Source organism: Carassius gibelio, chromosome B7, assembly GCF_023724105.1.
Source record: "Carassius gibelio isolate Cgi1373 ecotype wild population from Czech Republic chromosome B7, carGib1.2-hapl.c, whole genome shotgun sequence".
Classification (NCBI taxonomy): domain Eukaryota; kingdom Metazoa; phylum Chordata; class Actinopteri; order Cypriniformes; family Cyprinidae; genus Carassius; species Carassius gibelio.
The window spans coordinates 10,687,220-10,699,906 of record NC_068402.1 but is presented as its reverse complement, the minus strand read 5'-3'; the positions used below and the strand labels follow the sequence as shown (position 1 = coordinate 10,699,906).

General features: G+C 39.5%; 1 protein-coding gene across 1 annotated transcript; it reads right to left on the bottom strand.

Annotated features, from left to right (window-relative positions):
- Positions 1-25: 25 nt before the first annotated feature.
- On the bottom strand, positions 26-11,408 carry lrp10 (low density lipoprotein receptor-related protein 10). Its single transcript, XM_052561406.1, has 10 exons — positions 11,256-11,408; positions 10,495-10,684; positions 10,350-10,382; positions 9,779-9,923; positions 7,102-7,292; positions 6,608-6,972; positions 6,050-6,468; positions 2,945-3,139; positions 2,651-2,780; positions 26-1,789 (listed from the first exon to the last, which is right to left on the bottom strand). The coding sequence occupies exons 2-10, from the start codon at positions 10,541-10,543 to the stop codon at positions 1,181-1,183; spliced, it is 2,136 nt and encodes a 711-aa protein (XP_052417366.1). The 5' UTR covers positions 10,544-10,684; positions 11,256-11,408; the 3' UTR covers positions 26-1,180.
- Between the last annotated feature and the right edge of the window lie 1,279 nt (positions 11,409-12,687).

The window sequence follows — 12,687 nt, the reverse complement described above, 5'->3', positions numbered from 1 at the left end:
ACACATTAAATCACACAAGGAAGAATAAAAGTGCAAATCAGTTTAATCTTTGCAAATTTTTCAGATGGTTTAGCAAATATATACAGTGAAATTCATCCTACTATCATCAATTAAGATAATTCCCACCTATGTCTTTCTAATGCGATCACCATTCAGCAGATGAGAGTTCAACATTTCAGCACTGAAAAATACATAGATTAAAAACAACATCAACAAGGTAAAAGGAGTGAAATGATTGATCATACCAGCAGTTGAAACAAAGTGACTATAGATATGGCACTACAACTGGTTGCCCGTTTATTGTCCACTGAGCCAGAAAAGAATGAAATCTAAAATTTTCATTATGTAAGACATATTAGAGTTATTGAGATACATATATATATATAGTGATGTCATTCAGGTTGGTGGTGCATATGGAGGTGCGAGTGAAACCTCCAAGGATTGTCTAAATTGAGTGGCTTACCACTTTTAGCTAGTTCATTCTCTCATAAACACACACACGCACACTCACTCACTCACAACACACAAGTCTTTATTATTAAGTTATTGCCACAGTTGCCATGCACTACCATATACATAGCAAGGATGAGTTCTACATCTGTGTAAACGTTTGTGCAAGTGTGTTTGGCCCTACGTGCAAGCACATACGCGCAAGCACATACGCAGTCACATACTGTCTAGTGATGTACAGGAAGCTCAATCAAAGGCACTTCTGAGGAACACACACAATAAAATATGTGGCCTGTAGCACTATGAGGTAAACTCACATGTATGTACATCGCACAACCATGTCTGCAGATATAATAATAAAAAAATAATAAAAATCCTATTCTAACTAAAATCAATCTTTTTAACCAACATCGCGGCACAGGATCACACAGAGGAAGATTTCGTAAGCCAGCTGTGGGAGACTCTTTGTGCAAATGTTCGTCTATCCACACTTTAGATAAGTGCACAACCAACACAACAGTCTGCACACAGTCGCTTGTCAAATATCTCTGACACACATTAACGCAATACTTTTTCTCTTAGGTCAGGAAAACAGATGCTCTAATACAAGTTAAGGCACCAAGCAGCACAAGAAACAAACATGGTAACGCTTACGTGCTGAAAAGAGAACGCCAGGAGAGCAAGAACAAGATGAAGACAGAACCAAAAAGGACAAGAAAGAATGAGTCGCTCATGTTAGCATGGGCACATCATCTTCAGAGGTTGTGTCATCAGACAGAGGAATCAGCAGCACTTCATCTTCAGAGGAAGAAGAGGAAAAAGAGGGAGATGCAGAGAGAGGAAGAGAAGTAGGGGACGGTGAGGGTCTGAAACGGGAAATGCTCCACCCCAGACTGTGGAAGAGAGATGCCAGGTAAGGACTGCTTTGGGGCACAGTGACGGGTGGGGTTTGTTGTGTTTCAGTGACTTCGATTGGCTGGATAGAGAAATGAGGTGGGGGAGAGGGAGGAGGAGGAGGAGCCTCTGCTTGCTGCTGTGTTGCTGTCTGTAGGGATAAAGCCAGTTTTTGAGGAAAAGACTGACTGGCTGCTCCTGTAGCCACTGAGGAGACTCCAGAACTTGACTGACCGGGCTCAGTGCTAGAATTAGCAGCTTCTGTCTGTTGGGAGGAAGAGGCGGTGGTCTGTGTCGTCCTAGGGGCAGGTCGAGGAAGTAAGCCCCATCTTCGTAGGCGGCGCACAGCTCTGCGGACAAACCGAGGCCTGCGTCTCCGCCGCAGAGTGGAAGCATTGTCTTGCCTGAGGAGCTGTAGTATGCCTCTCAGGGAGAGTGAGGCAGACTGGGAAACAGAGAAAAAGAGAATTGTGGAAACGAAAACATGCAAAAGTGAAAAAATTCAACACAAAAACACACAAATAAGAGAACACAGGCTATAAACACTTCTGTTCATAAAAAAGAAAAAAGAAAAGAACAAGTGAGTCTCTTATGCTCACTCAGGATGAATTTAGTTAATAAAACTACAGTAAAAACAATAATACTGTCAAGTATTATTACAATTTAAAATAACAATTTGATATTATAATATACATTTAAAAATGTAATTTATGGCAGTGATGGCAAATGTTTCTTTTTAGCAACCATTACTGTTACATGATCCTTCAGAAACTATTCTAATATGCTGATTTGGTGCTCAAGTAACTTTTGAAAATATTTTATTATTATTATTATTATTATTATTATTATCAATGTTGAAAGCAGGCTCCTGTTTAATATATTTTATTTATATATTAAGCAACTGCTTAAAGATAATTTTGTTTCCAGTACAGTATTTAATTATTTGATCATCAAACACTATAAATGTATTTACATTTTTCAACTTAATGCAGATAAAAGTTGCTTAAAAATGTTAATTTCTTTAAATAATATATACCTTTATAGCAGAGATAGGCAACATCGGTCCTGGAGTGCTGCTGTCCTTAAGAGCTGTACTAAATACTAAAGCTACAGTCATGTGAGGTTTTTTTTCAGGGTTGGAGCTAAATTGCTGGACCAACTTTGTCTATTTTTCCTTATAAGATTGTATAAAAATTGTATTAATTATGTTTAATTCATAATAAATTATTACATAAAAAACGTGATGAACTACATGTTTTTTTATCTTGATGCAATAAAACAGTTAAGAGGGATCCCAGCCTTCTACCTCATTGGGGTTCTCAGTAGGGAAGTCTTCCACTGGTGGAATGATTCCCTGAGCAATCAGCTGACCGTAAGAGGGCGGGGCCTGCTGCTGGATCAGTTCAGCCTCTTGCCGAGTGATTGGTGCGAACATGCTGAGAAAACAAGGAAACCGTACACAGAAATACTGTCATTGAAAAGCTACTATTATGACATAATGACATACTGATGCTACTTAAAAAAATAAAAAATAACTGACATTGTTTTAGAATCGTCCATCTAATATTAAATAGTTATTATCTGGTTTAGATTGTTTTACCTGTACTCTCGAGTGCGTAGGGAGTACAGCTTGCAGGTGCAGCCCATTGCGATGACTAGCAGAAGTCCACAAACTAGGCTTCCAACGGTAGCTGCGGTTATGACTTTTCGGGGCAGGGTCACAGTGCAGTTAAGCTCATCTGTGCCATCCTTACAGTCCACCTGTCCATCACAGCGCCAGCTCTCAAACACACACCTGTTGCAATTATTAAACATTGGCAGATTTTAAACACAGAGGCAATCATCTGGTTGGACCTGGTTTGGGTCAGTAATATATTTTTTAATGAAATTTAGCAAGGAACAAAAAAAAAAACTAAAACAAACAAAAAACAAATGCTGTTTTTAAACTTTCTACTCATTAAAGAATTTTAAAAAATAAATCATGGTTTCCACAAAAACATTAAACATAACAATTCTACATTGATGATAAGAAATTTATCTTAAGCAACAAATCAGCATATTAGAATGATTTCTGAAGGTTCATGTGATCCTGAAGACTGGATTAATGAGTTGAGACATTTGCAAATATGATTAAAAGATGAATATGCGACAAAACTACAGAATGTCACATTTTATTATTAGGTCTTTCGACACATACATGTTTTACCAAATAAAAAGGACAGCTCTTTGATAGTTCATCCCATTATTTGATGTGAGCATAAGTATTGGAAGAGTTGAATTTAAGAGAGATGTAAAAGATTAAAAGCTTATATTTAGTTGCAGATCCCTTGCATTCAATCAGAGCAGTGAGTCTGCAGCACATAGACATCACCAGACTCTTGGTCTTATGCTTTGAAATGCTTTTCTCCAGGCTTTAATGCAGCCAATTCCAACTGTTGCCCATTTTGGGGAGTTTCTGTCTATAGTCTCTTCAGCTGGTGAAATACATTTTCAATTGGATTTAAATCTGGAGATTGATTTGGGCAATCTAAGACTTTACATGTCTTTGCCCTGATAAAGTACTTGACTGAACTGGCAGGGTGTTTTGGGTCATTGTCCTTATCCAATATGATTTGCTTTCTAATGAGTTTGGTGGCAAGCCAAGATGATTTTGTGCCATTCCAAATTAATTCGGCTACTGCCATCATACATTAAATCATCATTAAAATGAAGAGGTCCTGTTCTAGAGACAGCCATGCATACCCATGCCATGACACCACCTCCACCAAGCTTTACAGATGATGTTGTATGCTTAGGATCATTTGCGGTTCCCTTTTTTCTCCACACTTTTGCTTTCAAATCACTCATCTATCCAAGAATTCCATTCAAAAACTCTACTGGCTCACATTTATGAAGAATCCTGCCTTTACATTTTTTCTGTTGATCAGAGGTTTGCATTTGTTTTTCCTATAGTTCTAACTGACTTCCTCTTTTCTTTTAGCATCCAAGTTGCTTGCTTTTCTTTCAGAGTCGGCTTCCTAGTCTTCATCCTGGTTTGTGTATGTCATCATCGAATGCAAGACTTAGAATGCAGAAGGAATGGATATAACTGAGAAGACACATTCTCTGCTTTTAATATCTTAAGAATGAATGCAACAGGACACAGCTGAACACTTAGAAAGACCAGTAAGGCAACTGTTCCAATACTTATGCTCACGTCAGATAGGGAGATGAAACTCTAAAAGTGATGATCTTCTTAGATGGTAAAACATCTTTGTGTTGAATCACCCAAAAATAAAATGTGACATTCTGTAGTTTTGTCTCATATTAATCTTTTAACCATATTTACAGATTTCTTGACTCCACAGTAAACAAAACAGTCTTTACTTTTCCTATACTTATGGAGGGTACTAAGATATATATATATATTAGGGGTGTAACGGTTCACAAAATTCACGGTTCGGTTCGATACGATACACTGATGTCACGGTTCGGTTCGGTTCGGTTCGATACGTTTTAGATACAGCAAAATGTAAAAACATCTCAACTTTTCAGAATGCCGCAAGCGCACCGCGGGTCATGTGACAAGAACCAACCAATCAGCTTCATCCTTTCCCGTAACAACGTTGAGAGCTCAGCCAAGATGAAGGATCAGCTGATCATAGTTGTATATGGATTGCAATTTTGAAATAAATTCAGTAGCAGAGCTACTGCAAGCGATTTTTAGAGCTGCAAATCCATTTATCCTTCGCTGAAATTTCCGCGTCTCATGGAGAGAGCACGTCATTGTTGCTTAGCAAAGACAGACACCTCATGAGCGCTTCTGCCCGAGCGCTTTGGAAAGGAGGAGAAAGACGCGCTTAGCGTTTTCCATGCGTTTTTAGGCACGATATGTGAACGGCCCCTAAGGCGCTCGCTCACTCAGCACGCGCTGAAGGCTCGTTGCAAAATGTCTAATGCATTTAACAGACCAGAAATATAAGATCCTAAAATAACCAACAGGTCTGGTGTTTGGGTTGGATTCCCTGTAAGCTATAGTGTCTAAATGCTGCAGGGATAGTTTGCTGCGTGCATGTTTCTCCTTTTTTTCGTCTTTTCCCAGATAGTACTGACGCATATATCCCAGATATTCCCGCTGGTTTTTTTTTTTTTTTTTTTTTTGTAATCCCGCTGGTGTACCCTGTCATGTTGCAGATGCGACATACCGTTGTTTTTTTATCCACCACTCTCTTGCCATCACCATTATAGCTTAAAGGGAATCCAAAGTGCACCCAAACACCAGACCTGTTGGTTATTGGAGGATCTTCTCATTTCTAGTCTGTTAAACGCATTGGCTATTTTGCAACGAGCCTTCAGCGTGTACTGAGTGAGCGAGCGCCTGCTGAGTAGCCTAACATAAACATATAAGATGGTGTTTTTTTCTTCTTCGGGAGTGTCAGGGGCGTTGCCCGTTACGTTGTTTGGGTTATTGGGCTACCTTGTTGAACGCATATCATTATATTTCTTTCTCTCTCTTTTTTTTGTTTTTTCAAATATAATTAATTACTCCAACGAACCGTTCGGTATACATAATGCGTACCGCGTACCGAACCGAAAGCGTCGTACCGAACGGTTCAATACGAATACGCGTATCGTTACACCCCTAATATATATATATATATATATATATATTATTTTATTTTATTTTTTTACAGGAGTGTATACTTGTTAATGCACATATACAAACCTGTCACTGTCGCAGTGAAATGTCCCAGGCTGACAGATGGTACATTCCCTTTCATCAGTCCCATCCGCACAATTAAGCTGGTAGTTGCAACGATCATGAATCGAGAAACACACTGTTCGTCCTGTCAGATGAATTTCTCCCATCCCACACAGGAAGTGCCCAGCCGGGCAGCCCCAGCATCCTTCCTCATCCAATCCTGTTTCAGGACAGTCCCAGTGTCCATCACAACGCTGCTTTGCAGTGTAACAGCCTCCCATTGATCCTCCACAAAGTTCTTCCCATGGAAGGCAGTAATCCTTGATGCGATAGGTCGCATTAAAGCCCCGCCCTTCCGCTGAAGGCTCCATATGGTAAATCAGCGAAAGCAAGCCGGTGTAGGACTCCACCTCCACTGCTTGGTTATTGGATACATCGTTGATCTGTAATAGCCAATGAGAGGGGGTGCAAGACTTATCACAGGGCTAAGTGGAATGACAATTAAAAGAAACAAAAAGATTGGGATAGAGGAATCTGCATTGATCAAGCTACATCATCTGTCACACAAAGTGTGAAACTCACTGTTTTGATGATGTTGCCTGTGCCGTGGGGCTGGTCTGTGATTGTGATCATGTCTTGAGGACCCAGCTCCAGTTGCTGAAGCTCTAATTTGAGTGGTCGTGAATCCTGGGGGTCAATCGTCCACACACACTTCACCGGATGTCCTGTTTGTACAGGCGGAGTAAACGAACCATAAAATGCTTCCAAGTATCCCCCACATACATCATCTATGGGTGGTTCAGGGCTAACATAGTTACATCCGTCCTCGTCAGAGCCAAGCTCATCACCCACACCAAGACATTCGACTCGTCCGTTACACCGCCACGATGCAGGGAGACAACGTTCACTGTAACATTCAAATTCCCATGGAAAACAGGGACCTGAGTCTAGAGAAATTGGGAAAAGATTAACGAACCCTGTTAAATGCTTACCAAAAAGCTATTTAAAAAAAGTAAAAAATTTTACAGTCTCTCTGGATAAAGGCAATGAGAGGAGAGGACTGTGTTGCACTCTACCTTTAATATATGAAAGATGGAACCCTGTTTCTGGGTAGATATGAGGGAAGAAGTGGTGTGTCACTGTAATGTTTCCCCCTGACATCTCAAATGGTGCTGGAAGCTGAGAACCACAGAATTTGGCTGGAGAGCCAGTGAGAGGAACCACAGAAACCCATTCCTGCCCGCATCTCATTTCAAACTGGGAAAAACTTCAAAAGAGATGGACACAAAGCAAATTACACATTTAAGGGATTGTTTACTTTGTACGGATCAAAGCAATCTCTCACCTTGTTAACAACAAATGCCATTTATTCACTTATTTACAAACTGAGATACGTTCATCATTGAGCTGACTTTCACATTTTACATTCATATCATTCTGTACAGTATCACGAAACACAAAAGCTTCAAAAGGGTCATATGTTGCAATTTAAATAGTTTCTTTCTCTTTGGAGTGTTACAAGCTCTTGGTGCATGAAGAAGCTCTGTAAAGTTGCAAAGACTAAAGTCTTAAATGACTCTGCCATGTCCCCCTAAAACAGCTCATGGAAAGATGAAGCTCGCGATTATGGAAATGGGCATTACATTTCCGATTAGTGCTTGTGGTGTTCGGCTAATCACAAAGCACTGGGTCAGTTGGCCAATCAGATCAGACTGGGCTTGTCGGAAGGGGGAACTATGCAGAAAATGACGTGTATATTTTGAAATACAGATGCATATGGGACACAAAACTGGAAACACTTCAGGAGTTTTGAAGTCATCATCGGTTGGTTGAATTCGACAGGATTTCTGGGAGAAATCCGTGTTCTTTAATTTTCCGCCTGGAAACGAAAATGCTTATACTTGTATACATTTATGTGAAAATATATGTGAAAATTATATGTGAAATATATAAAGTTTGCGGCATATAATCTTTCAAATACATGCAAGAGTTTTACACGCCAGTCTGTTATTGTGGTGACATTTCCATGCCCCAAAACATGACGCTTAACGAAAAACAAACTGTAATTGGTTGTTTGACATGTCAGTCATGACATGGGCAGGCCTTGCCCAATGAAAGCTGCCATGGATTCCAGACCTTCAGCTGTCAGTCTAAAGGTCTGGCTACACGAGACTACCCTATGACAAACCCTTATCCCAACCATATTGAGAATGAGAAGTTGTCGTCATAGCACAAAGCCCCTCCCTCGATATCACGGTCTCCGCCATGTTGGAATCCTAATCAGAATGAGCTTTATTGACAGATATGTTTACACATACGAGGAATTTGTTTTCGTGACAGAAGCTCCGCAGTACAACAGAATGAAAGCGACAACGAATGATACCGGCGGCGAAACAGGATTGTTTAAATGTGTTGTTAAGAGGAGGTTCTCGCAATTCTGCACTGTTTTACCATGCCTGGAAGTTACTGCTGCGTTAAAAACTGCTGCAGTACCTCACACGATACATATGGAAAACATAGGAACAATGAAATACCGTTTTTTTTAGGTTACACCAAGCGCAAAACAGCGGTATTTGGAGAAGCTCTCAAGCGGCACAGAGACCTGGACCATTTACCTCCATGCACACATATGGACATTGGGAATTATATTGTTTTTGGTTTAAGTTACTACACAATGCAGGAATTTAAAAGCCACAAGTGTTTGGAAAGTTACGAGGCTTTCTGCTGTGGCTGGGTCCATTTACAGCAGGTGATGAAAACAGTGTTGTACTGGCCAACGTAAGTTTATTCACATGCGTTTTAGCGTATTGTAATTACATTGCATTTAGAATCAACTGCGACTGAACACTTGATTGTAACGAGATGTTCAATGTATACGAACGTTTCCAACATGTTTTGATGTATGCTAAAGCTGTGTATGTTTAGTTATAATTTGATTTTAACCCAATGACACATACTGTGCCAGGTTTTTTTTGTTGGGGGCTGCAAAGTGGACAAACCAGTTCTGGGTTAGCTAGGGTAGTTAAATGTGTGATTGCGAGATGTAAATGTCCGGGTTAGATTAAGCCATTAACAGCGTGAATGCAAATTGACTTACATCGTAAACAATATAATTCCCAATATCCATATGTGTGCACTGAGGTATATGGTTCAGGTCTCTGTGCCGCTGCAGGGAGATGCCTGAGAGCTTCTCCAAACACCGCTGTTTTGCGCTTGGTGTGAGCTTGTTCCTGTAAGGTCCACTTTCTTTCGCCTTATGTTTTTGCATTGCTTTACTTTCTTCCTTTTCTTTCTCGTATTCGTAGATCCGTCTCGATCTTTTCCGCCGACAAAATAAATGCGCAAAAATGAAAGCGCTCTGAAATGTTTAGTCGCGCCTCTGTGAAGTTCTGAAGGCATTGCCCCTGGCAACAGATAGCGTATCCTTCCATCAGGGACGACCGGCTCAGACCCCTCCCATATCAACCCAAATCGGCACGTGACTTCTCATTCTCAATAGTAAGGACATATAGTTATTAAATTACTTATTACTTAAATGTACAAATACACTGTAATAAGGACACCTTAAAATAAAGTGTAACCAGATTTGGTTTAGGGTTGTTAGTTGCTTGTAATTTTGAGTAATTTTCTGTTATCACTGTAAGTACATGTAACACATTTAATGAAGACATTGTATAAAAACAAAAGTGTTACTGCTTTGATTTCTGGTGTATGAAAGATCACAAAAAAATGTCGATAAAATTCTGCTGGTACCTGATGATGACACGCTCCCCAACTTTTGAGGTTATCAACCAACTGCAGTTTGATGGATGGGAAGGCCAGGCATGGTGGGCAGAGTTACGAATCTCTCCTTGTCTGGATTTTAGTATTTTGGGCAAATGATCACAACGACCTGAAACTGACAGTTAAAGCAAAGACATCTTTAAAATTGTGTCACATCCCAAAGTCTTTAAATTTCTATGTGAAATTAAGAATTTGATTTATTGGAGTTCTTTGAGAACATAGTTTGCACATGAAAAGCTGGGATATAAAACAACAAAATACTCATTTAAATATATAAAAAACATCTAAAGACCCCCAAGCTTTCAAGCAGGAATTAAAAGCCAGTCATATTGGGAGAAAAGGTCTATTGTCTAATGTCATTTGCTTAGTTGATGCACACAGAAGCCACTTTAAAACCAATCAGCATTCTGTATTTTTATTTGCTTTAAATACTTGATGCAATACTTTCACAATGACTATTCTGGTTAGGAATGTTGCATATTTAACTGGGACATTGGGTGTGAATTAAAACAGTGTTCAGACATGTCAAGCTCTTACTTACCAGCACCGAAGGACAGCCCCAAAGTATAAGGAACTGTCAGAGCAAAGACACAAAAGTTGATCACATAAAAAACAAGGATTGCTAACAAGACATTTGTTCTGTCTATGCGTGATACACACTCAAGGACAAAATCATGATATCTTACCTGATAAAAACAAAACACATAAAACGTAAAGGCTGCGGGAAACAGACATTCTAACAAGCCAATGACTGTCGTTGTCTCATAAAACACAAATTAAAATACAAATATGGAAAAAAATATGGTCAGTAGATCCATCAGCTCGCCACAATTACAGGCACCATCATCACCAAAGCGTCTTGTTGGAAGTGTTCAGCTGTGAAGACAAAAATAAATTACCATAATTTACACAAACGACAAATGAGACCTGGAGCTCAATGCGAAGCTCGTTTTTGGTTTCCAGAAAACTGACTCAATCAGAAACTCATTGGAGTTACCTCGACAAATGTCAACATATGAATTAGACGTGATTGTCTGTGACTGACTAATAAAAACGCGTAAAACGTCTTTAAAAAGGCTGACTTCCTGTCTCGCTCTTTTCTCAACAGTGACGCAACTCTAGGCAGAGTAGCAATGCAATGTTTAGATACGAAACAGTCAAACTATTAAGTGACATTTTATTCATATAGTCAAGACATGTCTTTGATGGAATTAACAGGCCAGACGACCAGCGTCTAAACTAACGCATTGTTCCGAAAGTTTGGTTTCCGACTTCAGCCAGCCGTTCTCACTCGCCTGATTTTAGCTAACGCTAGCTGGCTTCCTGCTAACTTGCTTTACTTCATAATAGGCCACTATTAAGAGCTGATGTCATGAAATAAACCATTCGTAGTTATTTAGCTTTGTTTCACTGGTAATATTGTTTTATAACTTCGTCTTTAGCATACCTTTTCTCCTTCTCTTTTGTTGACATTGGTTCTCAGATACTTCCGTACGTTATGGTCTGTCTGTAGGAGACAGTGCATCACCCATTTACGTCTCTGTGACGCTCGCCGCTTTCTGCTGGTAATTTTCAGCTTTTAACACTAGATGTCATTTAGCGCTTTATTTTCAGCATTGCCATAAGTTGATGCAAGTAGGCAACGCTACAATTTTTTACATCGATATTAAGTACACTTCAATTTCAAAAGTTTAAACGCAGCCACTTTATTCCACATATTGTGATATTAAAAAATAATATTTGCAAGAATAATAATTATTATAAAAGTGTTTCTGCATCCAGTGGCAGGGAAGATAGTAGCCTAACAGAAAAAGTAAGAATATAGGTCAGGGACAGCAGCCAGGAAAGTGTTCAAATCCGTGACATTTTAATTCAATTCAAGTTTATTTGTATAGCGCTTTTTACAATACAAATCGTTGCAAAGCAACTTTACAGAAAATTAAGTTTCTACAATATTTAGCATATCTATTGTGACTCATTTTATGTATATATGGCAGAAATGTACGGAAAAATCAATTAAATACATAATCAAACATACGATGAACACTATTAACAGCAATTATTATACGATGCAATCAAACTTATAGTACAATTTGGTAGTTCTGTAGGTTATTTGAGGGTTGGCATCATCTGAGGTCCTCTGAGGTGGTGACATCATCTTTTCTCAGGTGTTCTTGATCCAGACTGAAGCTTGTTACCCTGTGGCAAAACAGAGAAACTGAAATTTAAAGAGAGAAAGTGTGTTTTATCCCCAAACATTATCAGGAAGGCAATTCCAGAGTTTGGGAGGCAAATGCAAAAAAAGATGCAGGACAATGCCCTAGCAGTGCATTACAACAGTCAAATCGGTCATAAATGCAGGAACTAGCTTTTCTGCATCAGAAACAAGTAACATGTTTCATAGCTTGGCAATGTTTCTAAGATGGAAGAATGCTGTTTTAGTAAAATGGGAAATATGATTTTCATTCGACAAGTTGCTGTCTAATATAACACCCAGATTTTTGCCTGTAAGTGATGTGACCTACGGCCAAGTATGGTGACCCATACTAAGAATTCTTGCTCTGCTTTTAACCCATCCAAAGTGCACACACACAGCAGTGAACACAGACACACTGTGAACACACACCCAGAGCAGTGGGCAGCCATTTATGCTGCGGCACCCGGGGAGCAGTTGGGGGTTCGGTGCCTTGCTGTCAGTCGTTGTCAGTCGGTTGTTCGTTATCTGGCTTGGCTCAGTGTTCATCTTCAGTTCTCTCTTCACTGCAGTTCAGTCAGTGTACTATTTGATTACATGAATTACTCCGGGATATTGGTTTGTTTGAACTTAGAGGGAGTGTCAACCACATTAAAAAAGTTAACAGCTTAAGTCATTTGTGGAT

Excerpts from the sequence above, each read along its gene's own strand:
- lrp10 (XM_052561406.1), bottom strand. The coding sequence starts at position 10,543 with ATGTCTGTTTCCCGCAGCCTTTACGTTTTATGTGTTTTGTTTTTATCA. Across the intron at positions 2,781-2,944 it reads CTACGCACTCGAGAGTACAG|CATGTTCGCACCAATCACTC; the intron begins GTAAAACAATCT and ends TTGTTTTCTCAG. Across the intron at positions 1,790-2,650 it reads CTACTGAGAACCCCAATGAG|TCTGCCTCACTCTCCCTGAG; the intron begins GTAGAAGGCTGG and ends TCTGTTTCCCAG.